General features: G+C 44.0%; 2 protein-coding genes across 4 annotated transcripts; one reads left to right on the top strand and one right to left on the bottom strand.

Moving 5' to 3' along the window:
- Nucleotides 1-18,054: 18,054 nt before the first annotated feature.
- Nucleotides 18,055-22,006, bottom strand: phospho2 (phosphatase, orphan 2). Of its 3 annotated transcripts, none has more exons than XM_078085012.1 (5): nt 21,865-22,006; nt 21,019-21,096; nt 20,499-20,592; nt 20,246-20,340; nt 18,055-20,124 (listed from the first exon to the last, which is right to left on the bottom strand). In XM_078085012.1, exons 3-5 carry the CDS (start codon nt 20,567-20,569, stop codon nt 19,568-19,570), a joined length of 723 nt encoding a protein of 240 aa, XP_077941138.1. In that variant the 5' UTR covers nt 20,570-20,592; nt 21,019-21,096; nt 21,865-22,006; the 3' UTR covers nt 18,055-19,567. The 3 variants fall into 3 exon arrangements, with proteins under 3 accessions (XP_077941138.1, XP_077941139.1, XP_040060579.1); XM_078085013.1 differs by having other exon boundaries at nt 20,499-20,576; nt 21,865-22,004; XM_040204645.2 differs by lacking the exon at nt 21,865-22,006 and having other exon boundaries at nt 21,019-21,109.
- On the top strand, nt 21,115-25,013 carry LOC120835581 (synapse-associated protein 1). Its single transcript, XM_040204634.2, has 9 exons — nt 21,115-21,680; nt 21,891-22,009; nt 22,161-22,227; nt 22,492-22,565; nt 22,671-22,810; nt 22,906-23,057; nt 24,021-24,070; nt 24,167-24,329; nt 24,439-25,013. Exons 1-9 carry the CDS (start codon nt 21,488-21,490, stop codon nt 24,567-24,569), a joined length of 1,089 nt encoding a protein of 362 aa, XP_040060568.2. The 5' UTR covers nt 21,115-21,487; the 3' UTR covers nt 24,570-25,013.
- The last annotated feature ends 1,345 nt before the right edge of the window (nt 25,014-26,358 follow it).

Genomic DNA, 26,358 nt, shown 5'->3' with positions numbered 1-26,358 from the left:
GGGGGTCAATGTTTGCATTCCTTCAACATCTGCTTACAGCTCCAGTTCCTTTGTGCTCGGTGGTCTCTCTGATTGGACAAGAAGGACTTCTCTTAAAGCTTCTCTTTACACCGCCAAGCTTTGTCAGACCTTCTTGCTCCTCTCGAGGAGAAGGAACACTATCCTTTTTCAGCCGAATCAGCACGGCATGACTCCTTTCTGTATTTATGGCCCGTATTTGATGACTTGTGTTGTCTCTAATAGATACTTCATCCAAAACAGCTGAAGATACTTTTGATTTCTCACAAGGACCTTATTCACTCATTTCCACCACAGATAGTAATGGGCATCTGTTGTTTTATAAATACCACAGATACTGTTCAATTCTGTACATGGACGGACTAGTGATCCCCTGACTTTACCTCTAGAGCCACCGTTAGGTAAATATTTGTGATTTGGAGCAAAAATAAGTCCTCCTGGGATGAAAATCATAGACGTTGGTGATCCCTTAACCTTTCCTCGAGTACCCTCATCAGGTCACGAGTTCAAGTGGCTCATAGATGAACCCCTTTACCCCTCTACATTCCAATCGTGAAGCTGTAAAGCTCATTAGTCATAGAGGGATGCATCAAAGCAAAGTTGAATCAGTCTCTTTCTGACTTTTTTTCAGCTCCACAACGCATGGTGATGTTTTAACCAATCATCATTGTTCTTCCTGAATGAAAAAGAATGCGCTCGGGCAACACTTCCTCGCCGACAATAAGGCTTGTCACGCTTATTTGTAGTCAGTTTGGTGTCCGCCATATTACATAGACTGCTGTAAAGCAAGCCTAGGTTATAAAGACTCATGCGTTTAGAAACTTTCACGAGATCATTGCACCATCAAAAGAAAACTTTGAAATTGGAATTTACAATGTGTGAACATTCTTTTGGAGCCAGCAAGCTCTAAGGGAGAGTCCGTGAGAGAAAAGGAAAGAGCGAGAGGGACAGGCATAAGTGAAAGTACAGGGGGTGAGCCATCGAGAAACACTTCCTACATGGTTCAGGAGACTAATTATACAAGAAGGCCAAGCTAAGTTGACCACTTCAGAGAGTCTGCAGGCTAGATAGGGACCAAGCGACATGGATACCACATTCAGGAGAGGGAAACAGCTTCTCATGCATGCCTTATTACCCTAAAGACCAGCAGATGTGGCAGATAAGTCACCTAGCCTTCTAGCCATGCTCCTCTGCGGACACAGATCCTATAATGATACATTTCACTTCTGGCGATTTCCAGTTTGATGGGTAGAAATGTGAAAACAAAAAAAGGAAAAGGTGTGCAAAATGGGATATAATTTTTGACCCCCATCAAAGAGTTCTCTCTTCACATCTAGTGGTAAGGCAAAACAGTGCCAACCTGCGCTCCGTCTCTGATGGGATTTGGATTTCACATTAAGTCCACCTTCCCCTTCCCACCCTCCTTTTGTCCTGACCCTGCTGTGAGTGATTTGAATTTTTAAAGTGGCTAAATCCACAGAGCAGGCTTCAAATAGGATTCTGTGTGCCTTTTCCTGTTAAACAGTGGAGGTGAGGTGTGCGGTTATGTAAGCCATCACTTACATGCACACTTACTCTCTTATGTCCTCCTATACAAGCCAGTAAGACCGATTTTTCTATTTCAGCATTAGTGCCGAACAGTAACTGAAGGCCCAAGCTGAATGTTACTGGCGGTCTTCTATGAAAAAGAACAGTCAATCCGCTGTGTTTCGCACATGTCTTTCATTATTCACCATAATGAAAGGGAAGGGGGGGTAGGGTTGGGGGGGTAGTTAAATAAAAGATTCAAGGTCAGGTGCATAGTAGCATCAGTCACATGAAACATTGAACTGCATTCAGCTTATGAGTTGCTGCAGCTATGTTTAAGCTGCGTGATAGTGGCGACGTCTATCACAGCCTGTTAAAACCCAAATATGTTGCAGATATGAATGCATTCATTACATGTAACACATGAAATAGGACTAACATGCTGACGTTTAAGAGATCATTTAATTTAATTCTCTCCCCATTCTATGCACTTGTCCCTCTTGTCACATTTCCCAAGCATCACCAATTGCCACTCGCTGCGCACGGCAGTTTACTTCAAGACCCGTTTGCAAAACATTGTCTAACATTAAACCAGTCCATGAGGCAAAAAGATTGGGGATCGCTGATAAATAAGCCTTCAAAAACAAAGAATCTACAGCTAGGCTGAAGCGGTATTATTAGTTTTGCAGGTATTTCTTCATCAACCATGTATTAAAGGTTGTCATCCTTGAGGTCCATGAATGTTGGTACAAAATTGTATCTAGTAGTTGGAACGACATTTTAGTCCCAATCAACATCTGAAAGATCTGTGGTTGACACTACGATAGGCAACCATCCCTATTTAATTCAATATCAAAATGAACAGAAACACATTAAGCTGTTGCACCCTTCCTTCTTATTTTGTCAACCCAATGTAATGAAGCATTGATGTACTGCAACCAAGATAAAATGCCTGTCCTTAATATAATGGCATGCATGTGTAAGTGTGTGGTCTTTGTCATCCACTCAATCATAATCTGGCTGAAATGTTCAGCGTCATAGCTAATTACATAAGAAATACTTTTATCCATTAGGAACTGCCTCAATAGATTTTTTTTCTGATTTCTACTAGAACTAGTTGGGACATTTGCATGCATGTCTTTGACCAAAAATGTTGTCCACTTTACAAAAGAAAATTCGAGCTATTTACTCAGTATTCAGACATGTGTAATCTGGTAAATCCTTGTGCGTCCCTCTTGCTCTAATGGTTTTTGATTTTTGTTGGTGGTGAGCTGACAATTAGTGACAGGTAGAACAAAGATATTAATACTTTTGGTAAGAATGTAGTATTGATATTAGCTCATAGTTCATAATATAAGAGGGACATCTTATATTTTCTCATGGCAGAGATGTATTAATGGTTTTACTAATATGTTATGCCATTCTTAGTATACTTTTACAGCTGTTATGTATATTTTCATATTTGTCATCTATCACATTCTACATGGACTGCTTGCAGTAGAATGTGGTCTATCAGCTCTCCGCAACTCTTAAGAAGTGTCCCTCTTCTGATACTGGATCTGTTACACATGGCCCAGATATTTAATTGTCCCTCACTCAATTGACTGAGATCTATGCCCTTTTCCGATCTTCCTATTGTACACAGATGGGGAGCTTTTTTCTCTTCTTAGTTCTGCCAAAATGTTGAAAAAAAGTAGATATAGGACTGTCCAACATAATCACAAACAGAACCCCACAGTCGTCCTTTGGCTCTGGTGGGGTCTAGCCCGGTTAACCTTATTTTCTGATCATGTTTCTTGACCCATACTGACTTCTGGTGACAGCGAGCAACGGAGCTGTTCAAGAATGAAAATCTCACCAACCTGTGGTTCTGTTTGGTTACTTCCACTTGTGGAAGAGTTCCCTTGGAAATGCTTGGACGTCCCAGGGGACCTTGTCATGCTTGATGTCAACTTCTGTGAGCTTCTGAGATCTCTAAAATGATTTCATACATGGTTGAAAAGACTTATGCCTTTTCCATATATATATATATATATATATATATATATATATATATATATATATATATATATATATATATGTATCTATATCAAATATATACATTTTTCTGAACAGAGAAAAGAATGACTAAGTCTCTGTAACAGGATCCTGTCACCGTTAAAGGTTCCTTGAGTATAAGGAGGCAAGGAAACACAGTTTGTGGTTTCTCAATGTTTTTATTATATTAGTCACAAGCCGTTTGTTTTATTGTCCGCTCTGCCCAACTGTGTCTCCTCTTTACTCTCCTGTGCGCTTACCGGCATTTTATCCAAGAGGGAAAAACAATCAGGATATCTATTTCAGCTGAGGCCGATTAAGCCTCTTCTCAGCACCGTTCTCTGAACCACTCACAGCTGAGGACAACCACGCCCTGTCAAATTGACATGTATTTGCCTTTTTCACACTGTCTTTTTAAATATAGTTTAGTATCAGTCCCTTCCAAAATGAATAGAACCAAAATAACTATCATTCTCCTTGGGGTTTGCCAACTTCTATCGGGAGGTTCATCACCACCCTCACCTCCTCCAAGACCCTTTTCCTGTGGACCTCAGCAGCCAAAGGAGCCTTCCAGACCCTGAAATCCAGATTCACCTCTGCACCCATCCTCCGAGTACCGGATCCAGACAGACAATTTGTGGTGGAGGTTGATGCCTCCGATCTAGGGGTTGGAGGTGTCCTGTCCCAGCGCTTGGCCACTGACCAAAAGCTTCATCCCTGTGCCTTTTTCTCATGTCGGCTTTCCCCCGCCAAGAAAAATGATGACATTGGTAATTGAGGACTGCTGGCAGTTAAGGTGGCACTGGAGGAGTGGCGACATTGATTGGAGGTGACTAAGCTCCCACATCTGGTGTGGACGGAGTATGTCCGTGCGGCCAAGGTGGTCGTTATTCTTCACCCGGTTCCACTTTACACTCTGCTATCGTCCCGGGTCCCCCACTGGCATGCCTTATACCTTTTCTGTCAGTTCCGGGAATAGGAGGAACTTACCTCTGGCTCCTGAGCCATACCTCCTGCCTCCTGCCGAGTAGCCGCCCTTACCTAGGAGATTGAGGAGTTAGTGAAAGCCGGTCCCAGCGCATGCCCTCCTAACCGCCTGTTCATTCCTCGAAATGTTCGGTCCGACGTCCTCCAGTGGGCATATTCCTCCAGGCTGACCTACCACCCGAGAGTACAGAGGACCCACAACGTGCTGCAGCAGCGCTTCTGGTGGCTCTCATTGAACAAAGACACCAGGGAATTTGCTTGGTCTCCTGCAGCCTCTCCTGGTGCCTCATCATCCCTCATGGTCCCACATCCCTCTGGACTCCGGACTATCCCCATCTGAGGGCCACACTGCCATACTGACAGTGGTCGACCGATCAGCAAGATGGCTAACTTCATTCCATTATCCAATCTCCCTTCAGCTGAGTCAAGCATGTTTTCCGCCTGCACAGGATTCCAGTTGATGTCGTCTCTGACCGTGGACCCCAATTCACCTTCATCTTCTGGAGAGAATTCTGCGCTCTGCTTGGGGCCATTGTCAGCCTGTCCTCTGGTTTTCACTCCCAATCCAACGGTCAGACGGAGAGGAAGAATCAGAAGAACAACTCTCCGCTGCATGGTTTCCTTGAACACTGCCGCCGGGCCCGGCCAGTTGAGGTGGGTGGAATACACGCTTAATACCCTAAGTTCCGCCACAGGCATGTCACCATTTCAGTGTGTCTATGGATTCCAGCCACCTCTGTTCACCGCATTGAAGAAGGACATTTGTCTGCCGCTGCTGCCAGATCTGGGCTAAGGACCAAGCTACCCTTCACCAGTCTGTGGTATGCTTCTCAACAGCGGCTAACAGACACCGCGCACCAGCCCCCATCTACCAGGTGGAACAGAGGGTGTGGCTGCGGAACCCGGAATCTACCCTTGCGGATGGAGAAGAAGGTGGGGGAAAGGTTTATTGGCCTTTTTGCAAATGAGAGGATCATCAACCCAGCAGCAGACTCAAGCTTCTAGGAACCATGTGCATCATCCCACATTCCACGGGTCAATCAGGGTAAAACTGGTACATGAGAGTCCTTCGGTGCCGGCTGCTGCGCCTCCTCCTCCTCCTCATTTCTTTGAAGGATGCCCAGTCACAGTTCATCACCTGCTGCGCTCCCGCCGCCGGGGGCAAGGGTTTCAGTACCTGGTCAACTGGGAAGGGTATGGGCCTGAGGAGAGGCAATGGGTTTCAACTCGGAACATCTGCGACTCCAGACTAATCGCAAGGTTTCATCAGCAGCACCCAGGACAACCATCGAGGACCAAGATGAATGCCAGGAATACCCTGCAGGTTCCTGGTGCGGACAATGAGGGTCCTTTCCCTAGAACCGAGGAACCCGACCACCGGAACCCCTCCACCCACCTGGTGGCGGACTTTGACTCTGAGGCCTCGGAGGAGTTCTGAAATAACTAATAAATAAATAATAACCCACAACAAACACTCTTTAACATGGTAAAACACCACGACACAACAGCTTGTGACACATAAACAATTTGTAACAATAATAATTGTATATTTCTAAAATTTCCCTGCCGAACGGCATGCTGGGTACAGCTCACAACAAGAAGTAACTTGCTACATGAAAACACGGAAAAACAGGAGGAACAACAAGAGACCAGAGAACACAACTAGTTGCCCAAGAGAGGAGCTGTGTCTGTTTGGAGGGTTTTTGGTTCTGGAAAATCCGACGCAAGATTCGTTAGATCAGAAAACGTTTGTCGAGCCTCTGATGGCAGCCACAACAAGCTAACACGCAAACTAGCTAACAAACTAACACGCTAACAATCTACCTCGCCGGCCACTTGTGAGCAAGTTGGTCAGCTAGAGGCGGGCAGCTGTTTGGTACAGTTGAACAGCTGTTTGCAGCCACAGCAAGCTAACTCGCTAACAAGCTAACTCGCCACTTACACGGCAAACAGCTGTTCAGGTAGCCTCGGTCCTTTTCGGGGTCAATTAATTAATGTTTACTTGAAAAAGCAATACCGTCACATACCGGGATACTGTCAGAATCTTTCTTAATACCGTGATGGGACTTTTGGCCATACCGTGCAGCCCTACTCACTCCCTTCAGTCACTCAATCACTTCACAATACATCAGATATTTAGGAAACCCATTCAAAAATGTTTAGCAAAAACGCGCCACCACCTCGCGCTAAACATACTGCAACAGACAATACACCGATTCCAGAGGTATACAGGAAAGCCCTGAGCAACTCATCAGCCGAAGAACATCAACAGGAATCTGAAAAGCCCAAAAATATTTTTAAAATGTCATGTACCCATAAAAAGTTTTTGTTTTGGCTTCAAAAATACAACATAATATGACACGTCACTTACTGTGTGGCAGTCGAATCACCAGTGTCGTGTTTCGTCAGCACGCTCATCCTCAGCTCAATTCTATAGGCTGTAACAATTCCAATGAGTTGTCAATTACACTAATCGGCCAATCAGTCGCGGGGAAATAGCTCTTTGTATCATTTTTTAACAGTAAGTTAAAAGAAGATAAGTAGGTCTGGTTTTATTTTGAATAAATATATAGTTAACATTTTGTAGAGATAAAAATTGTATTTTTTTAAATATTAAAAAGTATATATCGGTATTTACGCGTTTAACGAATGGTTCTGTTGAATTGTGTTGCCTATTTGCATTTCTGAAGTCAGAAAATGCAATTAAACAGATAATATGGTAATATATTTTATGTCAAACATATATATTTTATTATCAAACATGATAACGTAGTTTATTTCTCGTTAAACTTGTACAAATGAATACAGAGTACACAGTTATTGGTGCTATTTTCCATAGCCTGTATGAATGACCTTGTGTGCAGGTACGTTGAGTTGATACTGGCTAACTCCAAGTATTGTGTTGTAGCATGTGGGTGTGTGTCTGCCTGTGAGTGTGAGGATGTCTTGAGTAACGCTCATAATGAGTTCATAGACATACCAAAATGACAGCCTGCTAATTTAAGAGACAGGACCAGTGCTTCATTCTAAACTCAACATAACTTTGTCATTTGGCGTTTGCTTGCAGAACTGCCTACACCTCGGTAGTTGATGCTCAACCGAACAAAGCAAAGGCACATATATGCTTTGAATTATAATCAGTACCGAATTTTAAATTCCCATACATCCTTCAGAAACAAATTGGTTATGCTTCTTTTGACATGCAATCAATCACACTAAGTTCCAAATGACATCAGCGAGTGAGATTTGGGGGTTAGGCAAGAAATAGGAAGCCACCCTTTACACGGACTGAACGTATTTCTAGCACACATCTTTTGAAGACACATTATGACGCCAATAATAATGTTGGGTAGATAAAGCTGTTAATCATCCCCACCCTCAACCCCTCACCTCACATTCTGTGGCTTCTCAAATTAAATAACTGCGTGGTCCAATTATGATGTGTGATGTTTAAAGGCCGCCACAGCAAAAATAAGTCATCTTTGAATGAGGGGAGACAGCTCACAACGTGTGTTGTGCTCGATCTTCTCAAGCATCAGCAATGGTATTTTGATAAGAGCACAGGGCCTCTGCCTCTAAACGATCCTTGTAATATTGTTGCAAAATGTAGACATTTTGAGTGGCTGAACAGATACCATATCGCTGCCGCGCTGCAGCACCAACAGGCTCTGGTTTGATATCACACTTTTGCAATATCTCTCTTCTGTAGGACATTTTAACTTTTTTTCAGATATTAGCTGCCCCAGGTATCTCGAATACCTAATTTGCCTTCGACTTAAAAAATAAAATCTTATAATCTACCCTTGTTCAAGACACCTTACAGCAATATGAGGATTTACTTTTCCCCTGCACAGCATACTTCCAAAGAGATAATTCTGCCTTGTGCGAGGCAAAAATGCTGTGAAGCTATTGGAGCTCACGCAGAAAAACCATGAAAGAACACTTGGGGGTAATTCTTAATCAAATACTTACAAGTTTAGTTTACATCTGTGAACAACACTAAACATCACAGTAAGCAACCAATATAGCTTTGAGTTTGGGAATCGGGTCCCATGCAATCAACCCAATGCTGGTTTAGCATCATTTTCAGCTCCCAGCAGCTAACCAACAGCATCTGCTCTTGCCACTTAGGAAAGCCTGAATCTGTGTGATGAGTTGACAGGATGACTTCCAGCTTGAAAGCTGCGTTTCATCTTAAGACATAAAGCAAGCAACGTTATGAGGGGATTTAGTAATGCTAACAGCGATGTGGCTCTCGGGAAGGTGATTTGTTGAAAACAAACACATCCAAGAAGAATGGAAGCATAAAGTATATGAAACATCTGATGGTGATTTCAGGAACATTACAGAGAAATACCTGGAGGAGATAAAGTAAAGAAAAATAGTTTTGAGTAGAGAATCAACCTGGCTTTGGGGTGAATGACGCTGTCATCTACCGCCTACATAGATCCCTCTCCCACCTGGAAAAAGTTGAAAGAGTTGTAGGGCACAGGAGTGGATCTTGGTCTACCTCGCCATACCGACCACGGTATGTCAGGATGTGGTTATGTCAGTCCAAGCATCGCAGCCTGTGGGCCCCAAAGGTAACACATGTTGCTTACTTTCTATTTCACCTTGTGAAGGTTCTCTAAGGACTCAGCAATCATCATGATCCTCACAGTGAGGAGCTACGGTTTTGCGGACTGGGGCCATCGGATTCACCTCCAAACTCTGGTTGGTACGTGCAAACACTCTCCTCCTATACCAGTAAAAATGTGGGGAATGCACATTTAAATGGTGAACTCATACAAATGCCCGGTGTTCACCTGAGCAATACACTGGACTGGTTTGGGAACACAAATGCACCTCATATGCCCCCTTGATCCAGTGGGTCCAGTGATCCAGAGGTGATGTGCAGATGAGCAATATCAATATTTTATATGTGCATTAATGTGAACTCAATCATTCAGTCAGGCTACTGCTATGTTTAGTTTGTGACTGTTTACTTATTCATTATGTCTTGTTATTTTTTTACTAATGTCTAATGTTGTTGCCCTGTCCCTTTTGTTGCCGTAATGCGACCAATTACCTCGGAGTGGGACTAATAAAAGACTCTCTAATCAGTAACATATTCTAAATCACTTTAAATCACTAATCTTTTTTTAAACCCTAAATTAATGAGCAAATCAGGCTCAGAACCTCGGGGCTCGAGTCAGGCTATGGCTGTCTGCATTCATGTCATCCTCTGAAATGCCAAATAAACTTCTTCATTAGTTACGCATATATTTATGGTTCTAGTGAGTAATCTGTTATATTTTACTTTTTGGCTTATTTTACCCTTCAGTGCTTTGATCTAATCCATGTCATGTATTTGCAGTATTCTTGTGATTTTATTTAATTGTAGATTTTCAAATGTGACTTTATGTAACTGTATTGAAATGGGCGGAGTAAATTTCTTATAGCTATCATGAACATGCTTGACATTATCAGAATATTATAGAAGAAACCAAAAAGAGAGTTAAGAAAAAAAATACCTGTGTATTGAGGACAGGAGACAGACTGTGACAAATGAATGTACAATTTCACAGCGCTTTCAAGCAATTTTTTCCAACGGATAAAACCACTACATTGAGCTATTAGATTGTCATCTTGGATTTGTTAGGCCCTCATACGTGAGTGCGGCCCACCACCGGCCTTTTCGGCGGCCGAGATGAGACACCATCGCTTCTGAGGTGTAAGAACATTTAGGCACCAGCTAATTTATTGTATTAAAGTGGTGTGGCTCACACGTTGGTGATAACAGCCACAAGGTGAGGGCCGAGGGCCTCCCCACTGAAAACCAGTCAGTGTGTTTACATGATGGTATAATTTGAATCTTTGCTTAGTCGCACTATGCTATCTTTCGGGGCGAGGTGATATTATCCCAATATACATGGCAGTGAATAAATCGAATCATTGGCCGAAAGCACGTCATATCCGATACGATAGGTGGCGCTGTTTTCATTACAACTAGTTGTGATACAGCCATTTTCGCTTGACCGCTTCACCACTACCAACAACAACAACATCAACATTACGAGAAAGATGGCGAACGGAGAGCCAGGTGAAGCTACATCCCTCTGCTATGTGTGCATGATGTTAATAGGAGCACAGCGAATGCGAATGGCGCTATTGGCTGATTTGATAACGGAGAGAAGACGCCGTCGGGATCTCAAGCATGCGCAAAGACGCAAAGTCCAGTTCCTCATCCGATTCACCGTTACATGCCGCAATAGTCAAACTATTAACTGGATCGGACCGAGTTATCCAGGGGGGTTAGTCGGATGGTAGTTGGACCGCACGTAGTCGGACAAAGGTGTTTACATGAAACGGATAATTCGATTTCAGTCCGACTACGCCAGTTATTGGAATCCATGTAACCACGCTGAGTGAGGGGTTTCATTATCAGCTTTGAGTAGCAAAAACAACCAGGATCAGGACATTGAGCAGAGCTGTGAGGAGGGAAGGATGAAAGAATGGGGGGGTTATGAGTGGAATATTTTGGGTGGGTGAAGGAGGTGAAGTGGTGGATGTAAAATGGTCCTTGTCACTGTCCTCTTGGTCCTCTATTGACAACCCGTTGCCACCGACCTTATTTGCTCCTCCTCAACCTCCTTGACCGTTTTAATCCTCTGTCAATCAATCAATTTAATCAACAAAAACAGAAAAAGTAATGAGTATGAGAACTTTTATGCACTAAATATTTCTTTATCCTTTGCTACTTGTTTCGGCAACCTGTAAAGAACCCCTTCAAAGCGGCCACAGAAGTAGTCACTCCAGTCACCCGTGATTAAGAGCCTTGCTCAAGGGCAACTTAACTAAAGGTGTCGGGGAAAGGTTTTGAAACCTCTCAGCCTTCAGAAGTGGTTGAGACGAGGGGGCTGCGCCATCCGCCACATCACCGATGAAGGATGAACCATTGCTCGGGCTGGATCCAAAGGTACTTCACCAGGATTCTCTTGTCCATCAGCTCTCTCATTGATTGTATGATTGTTTGTGTCCTTGCTTGTCTAGAACAAAAAGTTCCACCGGGTTGGGCCGAAAAATGTTTGAAAAGTTCAAACAGCACAGTGCGAGCCGTTCGCCCTCGCATAGACTGTGTTATTTCTTATCAAGCCCGGTTGTAGATTCCACATGGAGCAACACTGTCCTCCCCTGGCGGCACACATTCATTACTGGGACTCCTCGGCACGGAGATGATGCCGCAGAGGCACCGGGTTTGCGGGAAAGAGCAGAGTTGTGCTGGGCTGGTTTTCAGCCTTCAGAGCACACAGCGGTGGAACTTGAAATGAAATGGGTCAAGGAGATTTAGATCTGGGCCATTATTGTCAAAGAGAACAATGAGCATAGACTTTGGAGTAATTGGGAGAAAAGGGTAAGCATTTGTCATGTAAGTTCAGACTGGGCTCTGTGCATACCTAATAGGGTTTCACACAATTTACAATGGCATATTTGCTTTATTGCAGCCGTGCCGTATTAGCAATTCCCAAGTATAATTAATATGTGTCACCCTTGAGCTGATTGGTGGAGACACCATTGGTAAAGTCCGTTTAGAGCATCGCACACTGAAACTGTGATGTTGTAGTATGACAATGTTACTTATGCAATGGCGTTGATTTCTTTTGTACCATTTAAAAGTTTCAAAATACAGGATCCATCACTTTTTTTAAATGACTACTACTATTACTTCCCAATAAAGTTTTGGCAAAAATTGAACGACATTTCAAACAAACAAACAAATTGTTAATGTACTTACAAAATGAAACAGTGATGGACAATCAATTTAAATGTTGGCAGCACTGTGAGGCTGAATGCTGACATCAGCTAACATCAGGAGGCTGTGTCAAAACCTTCTATTTTTCAAATGATGGTGTTAAACAGCCTGTTTGACCTTATTTGCCGTTTACGTTTGGTATGTAATTTACATAAAATTGGATAATCATTACTTTTTTAGGTTAGAGTACAAATGGAGAAATGAAAACGTCTAAATGGAGAGTTGAGGAATTACAGAGGTTATTACAGTCCCATCGTGAGGGAAACACAGATGTCTGTGTAAATAAGTTTGAGATGTGTTACACTCCTGTGGATGGTACCACTTCTCTGTGACGATCAGTGAGGGACAGTTCACAGGGAAACTCATTGTGAACCAGGAGTTCAGACAAGGTTGAGGTAGAAAGACGCAGGCGACCAGAGGCTGTCCCTCCCTGTCTGTCTCTGTCTGCCTATGCGCTGGACTGCCTGTCAGTCTGTCTTCATCTCTCGCTTTCTTTTTGCTTGTTAACTCTCAAACAGCCACACACACACACACAGTTTCCTCCTTTCACAGTAGAGCAAACTCTAAATTGAGAAGGAGGTACTTGATTCCCAGAAACCAAACCCAGAAGAGCAGATCGGCCTTATTGGAGCAGCCTTTCTGGAGGTAAAAACAAGCTTATGTTTGATTTTAACCTCACTGAGCAAAGCCCAAGAGCCTCAAATTGTGTCTGTCTGCCAACATGAGAACCGACTAAAGCCCAGGGGAAAAAGAGTAAGCGACGAGAAAAGCTGAGTACAATGAGCCAAGTAAGAGAGTCATTCATCATCCTTCTCATAGGTGAATCAGTCAGAGCATAAACACCCAACACTACATGTAGTATTTTTTTTACGACGTCCTCTGAGAAGCACTAATTCTTCTCATTTTTATTCATTTTTTTATTCAGGGATTCATTTCATGCACTTCACATGATGTGATTCACAATAAACATTCAGTTCAAAATACCACCATTTAAAGTCAATTTCTAAGTGTGCCATGTTTGCTTACTCTCAAGTTTTAATTTGTTTTCTTTCAATAAAGTCACCAGATTCTGAATACAAGGTCAGTCCATCCAAGAAATACATCGGCAGGCTGCCTTGATTCTGCTGGTAATACTATTCTCAATTCTTCATTCAGGCAGGAAGCAGTACGCACTGATGGCATAGAGTACATCATTCTGAAGTACGTTAGTGTGCAGTACGTTAGTCTGCAGAAGTATGTAGTATGCAAGTCTGCAGTAGTATGCAGTATGTTAGTATGTAGTACGTAAGTCTGCAGCAGTGTGTAGTACGTAAGTCTGCAGCAGTGTGTAGTACGTAAGTCTGCAGTAGTGTGTAGTACGTAAGTCTGCAGCAGTGTGTAGTACGTAAGTCTGCAGTAGTAGGTAGTACGTAAGTCTCCAGTAGTAGGTAGTACGTTAGTCTGCAGTAGTATGTAGTACGTTAGTCTGCAGCAGTGTGTAGTACGTAAGTCTGCAGCAGTGTGTAGTACGTAAGTCTGCAGCAGTGTGTAGTACGTAAGTCTGCAGCAGTGTGTAGTACGTAAGTCTCCAGTAGTAGGTAGTACGTTAGTCTGCAGTAGTATGTAGTACGTTAGTCTGCAGCAGTGTGTAGTACCTAAGTCTGCAGCAGTGTGTAGTACGTAAGTCTGCAGTAGTGTGTAGTACGTAAGTCTGCAGCAGTGTGTAGTACGTAAGTCTGCAGTAGTAGGTAGTACGTAAGTCTCCAGTAGTAGGTAGTACGTTAGTCTGCAGTAGTATGTAGTACGTTAGTCTGCAGCAGTGTGTAGTACGTAAGTCTGCAGCAGTGTGTAGTACGTAAGTCTGCAGCAGTGTGTAGTACGTAAGTCTGCAGCAGTGTGTAGTACGTAAGTCTCCAGTAGTAGGTAGTACGTTAGTCTGCAGTAGTATGTAGTACGTTAGTCTGCAGCAGTGTGTAGTACCTAAGTCTGCAGCAGTGTGTAGTACGTAAGTCTGCAGCAGTGTGTAGTATGTAAGTCTGCAGCAGTGTGTAGTACGTAAGTCTGCAGTAGTAGGTAGTACGTAAGTCTCCAGTAGTAGGTAGTACGTTAGTCTGCAGTAGTATGTAGTACGTTAGTCTGCAGCAGTGTGTAGTACGTAAGTCTGCAGCAGTGTGTAGTACGTAAGTCTCCAGTAGTAGGTAGTACGTTAGTCTGCAGTAGTATGTAGTACGTTAGTCTGCAGCAGTGTGTAGTACCTAAGTCTGCAGCAGTATGTAGTACGTGTTAATTATGGAGCTCTAAAGGTATTATTAATACATTGACTTGCTGGGAAGAAACAAAGGGCATATGCATGTGTCATCCTATTATTTTTCTTTATTTGTTAAACCCCAGAGGTTGTGCATGAGCATTAAACATTCCCTTTCCAGTACGTTTTCCAGTTGCCCCTGCAGGTTTGGAGAGGGCTGATCAGTGGACAGAGCTTTTATCCAATCAGATTTCACCTCTATGGTCTCTACGTGAGAAGAGAGGGCCGAGGCCTTCTAGCTGGCCTTGCAGTTGAAAGTACATGGGGACGTTATCATTGAGTGTCATAGTCTTCAACCAATCAGATCATTAGGTATTCTTTGACGTGCCGGGGCATTCTAGGTAACCTGGAAATACGCCACCATTAACATGCGCTGTGATTGGTCAGTGGGCCAGCGTGACTTTTTTGTCCAACGCAAAGCTAACTAGCAGAAGTCAGTATTGGTAGGAAGAGAAGAGTATCTGAGATTGTTCCTTTTCATGTGAATAATATGGCTCATGCTCCTGATTGTTTTGTCATGTTTAAAAGAAAAAAAACAATCAAAAGATTTTCAGCTTTAAATAAAGAATCCTACACTTACAAATTCAGAGCCTCAAACCACCATTTAATAAAAAGATTCCTGTTTCTGAACTCAGACTCAGAAAAAGAGACAAAGAGTCTCACAAATCACGCAAAGGAGTGCTTAAATAATAACCAAGATGTATTTCTATATTTGTTCGTGTGCCAAATTTCTTCAAGCCTTACTTAAATGACTCTCCATATTTTAAGAACACCACACATTTGGAAAATACTCAATGTCTTAATAAGCAGAAACAGTTTTGTCTCACTGTCTTAGATCATTAAGACGTCACCGGATAGAGAGAGCTGATCAGCCTGCCAGCTTCCTCCAGGGTGAGGCATGTGCCAAGCTGGAGAAACGCCAGCGTGCCGAGGCATCTGGTCGGCGCAGCGGGAAGGCCTCTCGGGCCTCTTCACCGGTCCCGATTGCAGCAGGTCAGCGGCCTTCAGCGAGCCCCCCGTGTCCAGCTGGGTTATGATGACTCTGGTGGAGCAGATGTCTTCTCCCAATGCTGACTAAGGCGGGTGGGGGGGGGTTGAAGGCGGGAATGGAAGAGTTGTGAAGTGTGGAAAATGCCAGAATACCACAAACTACCAGGCCAACAGCACAACACTAAATCAAGGTTAAGAAATATGTACCGCAGCTCGCTGTGATGTTACTGCAGTTTTGGAGGGGTCCACTATGACAGCGCACACCATCCATTTGAGGTAAAACATGTATTTAATGAATGCTCCGGGCAGTGTCTTTCGCTATTTCTCATATCTACAGATTCCCCATCTCTACTGTTTCTTGGATTATTCATACATGAATAAATGAAAGAAATAAGAACACAGATGACTACTGAATATTAAACAACACATCGTTTTTTAGGCTGCTGCTACAGACCTGGAAGAGCTAACTGACACTGTGGCAACATACCTCCGTTTTTGTCAGGACATGTATGTGTACAGTAATACGTTATGCTTTTTGCTAACAATTCCCCCTGATATGTTTAATATCAGCACTGTGTACTTTATTAAGTTGTGGACACTTCTCTGTTTTCTGCTTCTTTACTACTTTTTTTTCTTCATTTCTAGCTGAACCAAAGGTATCTTTACTTTACATTTGTGTGTATTACTAACTGTCAGATGAATGGGTTGAGGGCTCATAGATAAAGTACATTTATTCCATATTGTTTTGGTTGTCTTTTCAGTTAGTAGGAAACAACCATCACATGTTCCAACAGTCCAAGGTGACATCCTTGAAGTATAAAAAACAGTGTAAAACAGTTAATAACACAAATATATTCATTACGGGATCATTAAGGACTTCAGCTCGAAACAACTATGAAATGGAAACCGTAGTGTGAAGTGAAGGCAACGTTTCAAGGACTGCGCACTAACTACACACTTTAAGTGGCCCCACAACACGCTCAGGACGGCCATCGAAACAACCTTCATAGCTCCTGAAATATAAATATGCGTCTTTTCATTTTATTATCGTATAATATCGCACATCCTTAGATATGTAGCGGCTGCATTACATGCTGGTTTATTGAGGCTACTTTGGATAGACAGACTACAGCCTCACCAACAGCAGCCATAACATAAAACTCTACATGCTGCTTGTCAACGTAGAAGAATATCTGCGCTTATTCGCAGACACCAGCTGTTTGTGTTCCTCCTCTGCGCGCCCAAACATCAAACTTTCTGAGTAAACTAGTCTGAACTTCAAGGACTCGTATCCTCACTGTTGAGCCCGCCGGTTACTTATGCAACCAAGCATCCCCCCCTTAATACAGGGAGCCTCATCCAAAGCTGCTTCCCACTGAAGAGCGGATTCAGAAAGTAAACAAAGCCTGCTGCGTCTTGGATCATAATACCAGGTTAGATCTTAGGCGAGAGCTGTCTGTGAGATGTTGGCCTGCATCCCTCTCCAAATCCGCCTTTAAATCCCCCTCAATTTGTGCCAATCCAGTGATGCTTTTTCTCTCACAGTATTGGGAAAGGAAATCTCTGCATCTTCACAGGATGCATCCGCTCATTTTTAAAAAAAAACAGGTGGATCAGTTCTTGGGTTAACTGCTGGTTGAAGTTTGGGCCAAAACCACATCAATAATGATTATCTCAAAAAAGGACAAAACTGTCTTACGATTCACATATTTCCTTTTTTTTAAATCAATTTTGATTGTCACCAGAGGGATCAGTCAGCGTGACGGCGTGATAAGAACTACTAAAATCATCTTTTGAAAAGAAATGTGTTGTTTACTTCAGTTTTTTTCAAACGACTCAAGTCCCGTTCGCTAACTCGTAGGTTATGATGGTAAATAGTAAATGGACTGCACTCGTTTTCCAACCACTACAAGAACTTTAACAATACATGTCATTGTTCCGCCATCCACACACTGACAGGAGCTACAACACACACACACACACACACACACACACACACACACACAGTGCCACCTGCCCATCAGTAAGTGACATTCACACACACGAGCCACAGCGGCGGGAGGAATCTGGGGTTGAGCGACTTGCCCAAGGACACACGGACACGAGGGAAGTCGGGGATCAAACGGCCGATCCCTTTCTTTGGCCTTTTGACAGATGACGGACTGGATGTTTTTTCTTAGCAGGTTTAACCTAGTAAATGCTCTATAATTGATAAAGGTCTATTTACTGTCTATTGCCTCCAAAGAGCTTGTTTCAGCCATTTACCGACCCCCCTCATAGACCTCTATTGGACCCCGTCAGGGGTTTCTGGTATTTTGTCCACTCCGTTTAATCATACAAAGTAAAAAGGAAATTGATATTAATGTCCTGGCTTATGCAACCCAAACCATCACAGCTCAACAAAGGCATGAAGACATGAGAAGGAAAAAAAGTTTCTATTTTATTCGCATTATTAGAATCACAAGTTGAAGAATAAACAAATCACATTTCACAGGACAGTTTCTCTCTCGTGTAAGTTAGAGAAACCACATTGTATCCAGGTTTGTCATTGCTGGTATATATGGACCAAGTCCACTGATCATTTTAATACTCTCTGTTTAATATTACTGAACGAAGCCTTGATTAATGATTTAAAAAAACACAGTTCTGAGACATGGACTTTGTTCATTTTACTTATACGTTGAAGTTTATGCCAATTAATTGTGTGTAGGACTACAAACTACGCTGAGATGTAAAACAGTCAGAGCAGCACATTTAAGATGCATTGTGTAAATCCAAGCTTTGGGTGACTCGTACACCATCCAACTTTGCATTGACAACATTTAATTTCATCAATCTTTACACAATATTGTGCAACTGAGGTAAACTAATGAAAGAAGTGTTGTTTTGAAATGCTGTCTGCTGCACAGAATCCTGTTTACTAGATAAACTTACTCACTGAGGACATTTCACAGTAGGAAAAGCAGAGGTGATGACCGAATAAATGAATGAATGTGAATTATGACTCACGGCCACAGTGACATGGCTTACTACCTGTGACTAGGCCTAAAAATGCTAATTGCAATGTAATATATACCAGTTACACAAAGGTGTAACTGGTATAGTGGTAAGTGCATCAGCTCATATTATAACTGACATTTAACAACTTGTACTTACAAACATATTGTAGTGACATTAAGGGCTGAAGGGGAGGATTCAATTATTATGTTTTGATGTGTTTAGAGGATGGTAACAACAACAGAATTATTTGTTTTCTCGCCCATTGCTTAAGTTTCTCTCTTTAATATTCAGTGCATAACATAAATAGCTGTAGGAAGATTTAGCGCGTGTCATCCGACCACGTGAGCGCGCTGCGTTTGCTCGCTCACTGCAGCCGCGCCCACAGATATGCTCTCATATCACGTGAAGCGCCTTCTAGCAGGAAGATCCGGACCACAAAGTGTCTCATTGAAACGGGGAGATCGGAGTAAAGCAGCGTAGCGTGAAGGGGGGGGAAACACTGCTGCTTACACAACTCCCCCTGCATGACGCAGCAGGTAGACTGGAAATACCACATGTGTTGCTATGGCGACTGGGGGTGGTAAACCCCTAAGTTTACAACCTTGTAAACCTGATAGGGCTAGTAGCTGTGTGCGGGCGGACGTGCACTCCCTGTCTGCACAGCAGCTCCGCCCTGACTGGACAATTGTAGGTATAGATATATATGTAGATTTTTAATTTTTTATTCCAGACTTCCAATTCCAAACACTACATTGATTCCTTCATTTCAGCTCAGAGTAAATGATGGATTTGTTCCCAATTCAAAATTATTTTAACAACACAATCAGACTTTAAAAATATATATATTTGATCGACTAACAATTATTATTTTTTGCAATATTTCAGTTTCAAGTCACAACTGGTACTTTTGATGGCGCTCTCGGTGTCCCGGGTCACGACTGCATACTTGCTTTCAGTTCCTCGAGGATGGCGGTGCCACTGCTCCACGCCACCACTCTGGCACTCAGGGGAGCGTCATCCTCCAGTTTGGCCAGCAGTTTCTCCAGGGTGAAACCCTTCCTGGGCATCACCACGTCGCGTTCCCCGAGACAGGAAGTGGGACAGAGATCGTTCCCGCCGTCGCCCGCATACACCACCCGTTGGTACTCCACTCCTCGGGCGCACTGCTCCGACAGGAACAGCTGCAGGACTTTCCTCTTGCATAGGTTGACGGGGCAGCGCTCGCAGTCGTGGGAGTGGTGGCAACGCACCTCCATGTACCCGAGCTCGTTGAACTTCGCCGGGTTGGTGAAGACCCGGTCGACCGCCGCCTGGAGTCCAGACGCTTGGAGGATCCAGTCTATGAACAGGGTGTTGGAGTCGGAGATGACGATGCAGTCAATGGTGCTCTTGTGATCGGATATGAACGTCAGCAGGTCTGTCATTCCGGGGGCGAAGGGGATGGTCTCCATCACGCTGCGGATCCCCTCGGGGGTGACCTTCTGGTCTCCTGCACGGAAAGGTAAAATAATATATATAAAGAGATGGAAAGGACCGAAGAGTGGGTAGTGGTGCCATTCAAAATAAACCCGACGACTGACCAAACTACGGAAGAGGTAATAGTTACTCACCTATGTAGCTCATCACTCTGCCCATGAACTCAGTCCAGTGGCCTTTTCTGTAGGAATTCTTCACAGAGTCAGGAAGGGTGTTACTTGGAAGGCATCTGGGAAGAGGAGAAAACAAACAGATGTGCTTGGAAATAAAACATAGCGAATTGAATTTAATCTGTGGTTAAACGGTATTAGGCTTCATTTTACAGCGTTGAAAATATGTGACAACTTGTGCGCGGTTACAATCTTTTTCATAGTTTAATAGTATTACCTGATCACCCAAGTGTCACTGTTGTCATCCACCACCGTGTCGTCAAAGTCGAACACCATCAGAGTCTTCATGTTCAGGCTGGGAAAATACGTCACTGTTTCAAAAAGGAAAGAGAAAGTATCGGACCTGTCGCAGTTACTGTGGATGTATGAACGCGTTCGTTAGGATCATTCAGTTGCTCGACCATCTTATCGTGACGGAGCACAAAATAACAACGTACGAGTTACCACAAATCGCTCTTCTACGCAAGCCGAATTCACCCCGACACCGTCGTTTACTCTGGAGCGTTTAAAATAATTTCCATTTCGCTTTACGCATTCAGTTTGCGCTCGCTCCGTTACGAACGGCTGATGCGTGGATGGGGTCTGGCGTAAGCGGCCTAGCTGCCCGGCTAATCGTTCCAGTGAAACTCCGCTCCAACCATTCTGATCAGGCTCCGTGGGAATAATCATAGTCACATATCTCTGACTAAATTCCTTCCATTTAACAAGACGTGAACCACAATCAACTGCAAACTCACCTTAGGCTGATGTGACATGAGTCCTCCGCTCTTCCTCCTCGTCTTGTCTTGTTTTTAAGATGAGCTCTTTACCGCCACCTAACGGTTGAGTAACGCACAGTCTTTCGTAAGAACTACTGTCTACTACAATCATTACCATAGCAACAGTCCTTCCTTTGTCCCCTGAAACATATACTTTTAGATATAACGCTATATTACATGTTTTTAATGTATTAGGGCCTTTCTGTAATAAATACTTCGGTAATATTATTGCCTAAATTATTACGGTCCAGTGCATTTTTTTTGACCGCTCGTCCTCCGGCCACCGGGCGGCAGCAGCACTCACTTCACTCACACAGCTTCTAACGCGAGAAGAAGAAAGGCTGCCAGCGCGTTTCCTGGTTGCGTAGAGCGAAGAATCACCTTCTGTTGTGATTGTGGCTTTTTGCTCAAACCAAAATATAAAACTTGTCACTGCACCCCGACCAGCATGTTCAGGGGCCTCGGCACGTGGCTGGGTCTGGAGAACCAGACGCGCAGCGACGCGGACAACCTGCGTGCGGCGGAGCAGGAAGAAAAGGTGGTGGAAGCACAAAACGAGGTAAACAAACAGCGGCCAGCTGACGGCGCCGGAGACCCGGAGGCAGACGGAGACATCTCCGAGCACGGACAAGGACTTGGTGGTGAGAAAGAAGCTGCTGTTTTTGCGGGAAGGGGAAACAAAGCTAGCTAAGCTAAGTCATTAGCTAAATGCGTCTCAAGACTCGAGGTTTTGGTGCTATGCTAACAACGACATTGCTACTCGTTGCAATGCTTTTTGGCAATAGGCCCTCAATCTGATGATGATGATGATGATCATTCACTCACCCACGCTTTCCTCTTCTTCTACAAAGATTACATCTTCAGCTTTGCGTCCAGTGCCTCCAAGAAGATCTCCGAGTCGGTGGTGGAGACGGCTCAGAACATCAAGAAGACGGTGGAAGAGGGGAAGATCGATGGCATCATAGACAAGGCAAGTGGCTGACGTCACCCTGTTTGACAAGTTTGGCGTCACGTGGGGAAAATATTTGAGCATGACATGGGTCCTCCTGCCCCTTTACTCTTCTGTAATCCGTGTGTGTGTGTGTGTGTGTGTGTGTGTGTGTGTGTGTGTGTGTGCTTAGACTTTCCTTGGAGACTTTCAGAAGGAACAAGAGAAGTTCGTCCAAGAGAAGAAGGCCAAAAAATCTGGTAACGTCCGATCCAATTTAAACTCTGACACGACATCCAGAGTAAACCTCCGTGAAAAGTATGCGTTGTGTTCTGTGAACGCCTGCATCACGGGACAACCTACAGCCTGTGACTTAGTCGCTCGCTTTATACGCCCTGTCTTTTGTGTGGGCGACACTGCCGAGGCCTTCTAGAAACAGTGGGAGTGAAGTGACCCTCATTCTTTCACACATATTTGAAGTGTGTCTTGAGGGGCCGTAGTTAGTCTTCCTTGTTTGTGTCCAGATGCCGCCGTGCCTCCTTGGGTCGGCTACAACGAGGAGGAGACCATCATGCAGCAGATCCTCGCTCTGTCAGCTGTAAGCACCCAATAAATCTGTCGTCATATCTGTGACCTCATCGCTCTTTATACCCTGATATTTAATCCTTTGTTCAAACCCACCTCTCCGGGCCGCTGATTGTAGGACAAGAGAAATTTCTTGCGTGACCCTCCTGCTGGTGTCCAGTTCCACTTTGACATGGAGCAGATGTATCCTCTGGCTGCAGTGATGCTGGAGGAGGACCAGCTCCTCAACCGCATGCGCTTCGACCTGGTTCCCAAACAGTCAGTACTCTCCGTGTGTGTGTGTGTGTGTGTGGGTGTGTGAGACACTCGGGTCGACATCCAAACGCTGATACGACGTGTGGTGTGTTCGGCAGGGTGAAGGAGGAGGTTTTCTGGAGGAATTACTTCTACCGGGTGTCTCTGGTCAAGCAGTCGGCTCAACTCACGGCGCTGGCGGCCCAGCAGCATCAGAAGGACGGCGAGGACAGAGGGGCCAGTGTCTCCCCCGAGGACGTCATCTTTACAGGTCCGACCGACCTTCACATTTCCCTTTATTTATTTATTATCAACTACACATGAGGTTGGGTACCAAAAGTTTGTTTTTTACACATTTTTCAATGTAACGTAAATGCTTTTCAATAATATATACACTTCCGGTTCTAACAGAGGGGACACACTGTAAGTTTACTGTAAACCGTTGCTAACAGTTAATATTGTCCGCAGTTTGACGTTAAAAAGTCTGAAGCTGTAGTTTGAAGCCAGATGTTTTCTATTTATTTCTATTTACAGTATACTTTAAACAGTACATTGTTCAATTGGCATTGGCACTAAGAGAAAAGCCTTTTTTTAACGTTGGCAATCGTTGTTTTGTGGCACCGGTATTGGAAAACACCCAAACATTACCATCCCTAACTGCTCATGTTGTTCACAAAGCCTCAGCACTGAGCTTTGAACGGCTGCTGCTCACAGAGTGAACTTCCATCAGGCAGAAGCCTCCAACTCCAAAAAGCCAACGCACAGACACACTGTGGCTACTTGTGGCATACATTGATTGGTTGATGTGGTTTTAAAAAGTACTTGGATTGGCACCTAGCAATCAATAACATTAGCTGATAGGTTCAAACCTCTTCGCTCTGCTTGAATTATATTAATATATTATATATTATGACATAATGATCTACAAAACACATTCAATGAATGATAAAGGAGAGAGAAAAAAGTGCCTGAAGTTTGTGTGAGGAGCAGACTGCCGCTCCCCGTGAGGGCGAATGACCTGCCTTGTCATCAGGAGCTCCTCTGCTTTTTTCTCTTGGGAAAGCATCTGATTGGATTCCTTAGGAGGAAAATATTTGAAGTTGTGGTGTATATTGTAGTTGGACCGGGCTGAATGTGATCCCAGGAAAGTTTGTGTGTAAAAAGAGACAAGAGGAAAATAATCCTTGCCAACGCTGCGTTGTGATTCGCATTGTGTGTTGTTTTTTTAATGCAGACAACGTGAGACCAAAAACGCCCCCAGTTTCCATCAGCGACGCACCGAAGGTAAGAGCACCGAAATGCACGTGACTTTCCAACAATCATTCCGAAAATCCCCAAAGACGAGTACGGCCCTTTTTCCTGTTTTCCTGTGCCGCTCAGCCACCCCGGGAGGAAGTCGAGGAGGAGGAGATGTCCGCGAGTCCCGGCGTGTCCGAGTTTGCGAGCGACGCCTTCGACTCGACGGGCATCGACCAGGAGGACCTGAGGAAAGAGATGGAGCAGCTGGTGCTGGACAAGAAGGACAGCGTCCCCTCTCCAGAGGGTCAGCTTCTGATTCTTCAGCTGGATGCTCTATTTGGCCTTTGGAAGACCCGATTCCTTTGTAGTCTCACTGCATCGCGGAGTAAATAACCCGCCTTTCTCCTACTCAGACGAGACGGCGGACTGGGAGAAGGAGCTGCAGCAGGAGCTCCAGGAGTACGAGGTGGTGACCGAGGAGGACCACAAGGACGACCAGTGGGACCAAGAGATCGAGAAGATGCTGCAGGCCGACGACAGCTAGGCTGATCCAGGCCCAGAGCGGCGGAACCGCGAGCCAATGGCGCACGGGGAAGGAAAGGGGAGGGGCTTCCACCCTCTCTGTGATTACTATCTCGTAAAGCAGCCACGGTGTAGATCCGATAATAGCAGGAGTGCGTCTCCTCTGCTGCAAACAGCGGGTTTATCCGGGCGTATCAGATGAAGTAACGCTATTTCCTACTTTTATCTACTTGCTTTCCCTTCTCGCTTCCTGAAGGGAGAACAAGCTGCTAGAGGGCGCTCCTGTACAAGTATAGTGGATTTTATAATGAGAGGTTCGTTTGTTTGAAATGACATAAAATGATGGTGTATCTCTGTTTTCACTGCTGCTTTCTGGTGCGCTGTACAGTAAAGTGTCGTATAGTTCTAGTGAAGTAAAGGCAAATCTAAAGTTACATTTCTGTAAATAAAGCTGATTCTAACACAATACTTTGTTTTGGTCCGTTTTCTTTTGTTTCTCTGCACCTGAAATACTTTTCTGTTGAAGCTGTTGTGCTTAGAAACATATTTACCTGTTATTACGGACAACATCAGGAATCAGGAAACATTTATTGCCAAAATGTGTCAAACGTACAAGAAATTTGTCTTGGCGGTTGGTGCGTGGCAGTAGACACAAAACAGACAATAGACAACAAGACAGCAATGCACAAGTAACAAAATGAAATGCAATGCTAATGCAATGGGTTACTATAAAATAAGAGAATAAAGTTAAAAATTAAAAATATTAAAAATAAGGTGCACTATTGAACAAGTGACATCAGGTTTAAGGTGACCACGTATCCCTGTGCTGTTTCTCAATGTCGTTAATACACGAGCACCACAGCGCACTCCTCTTCACTGCAGCGTGTTTCCGACACTCTGCTCCCGTCAGTCCTTCTTCTGGTCCTCCCTGTCCTCCCTGTCCTGGTCCACTGGGTCCACAGCACCAGGGTGTCGGTGCAGACTGCCTGGTCGGATCAGCGAGGTGGATGATGGGGGAGGTCGTCGCCTCCCTTTTCCACCTGGGCAGTGGTTCCCTAAGTCCTTCTGTCGCATCCCCTTTGATGATAGAGTAACATTGAAGGCCCCCCATACCTTCCCGAACCTTCTTTAGTGGGAACAATGAATTAACTGTACGGTAATCTGGCTGCCTTGTAGGAAGAGAGCTTTCACCGGACCAGATGCAGTTTTGTGTGCCGTTGTTGTGGAGGTTTCATCACCTGTTACAGCGGGAACAGACTTATCAAGATTTACACCAGACACACATCTCCACCTGGCACGTTAGTTCCTCTTGATTTCTTTTTCTTCAATTTGTATGTCTTAGGTGCAATGGTAGAACATAGTGGACTATATTTTCAATTCATCAAGAAGTATTATGTCCCGCTTGCTTTTTAAATCTATCTTAACGTTATACGTCTTTGTAACCTGTCCTCCCACTTCCATGTAGACTTGACAATTTACATTGAATACCGGAAGAAAAACTAATGCAGTTTGATATTGTATAAACAAGTACAGACAAGAACACATATTGAGAAAGACCAGGGGCAGAAGTGGGAAGCCTGAAGGTACCAGGACATCTGATGAGGGAGAAATGTACCATATATACTGTATGACTTGTCACTGAAAATCCCACACGGTAAGATAACTGTGAAACAAAGTCAGTTTGAACATGAATCACGCTATAAAAGAATAAATGAGGCTAAATCACTGTGGTGAAGAGATGAAGAGATTGAAACCACTCTAATGCCTGTGATGTGAATATGAAGGTTAGTCTGCAGCCACTTAGCTTAGCA

Source organism: Gasterosteus aculeatus, chromosome 12 (assembly GCF_964276395.1).
Source record: "Gasterosteus aculeatus chromosome 12, fGasAcu3.hap1.1, whole genome shotgun sequence".
In the NCBI taxonomy this organism is placed as follows: Eukaryota; Metazoa; Chordata; class Actinopteri; order Perciformes; family Gasterosteidae; genus Gasterosteus; species Gasterosteus aculeatus.
Note: the sequence above shows the minus strand (reverse complement) of the source record. Positions and strands in the feature narration are given on the sequence as shown.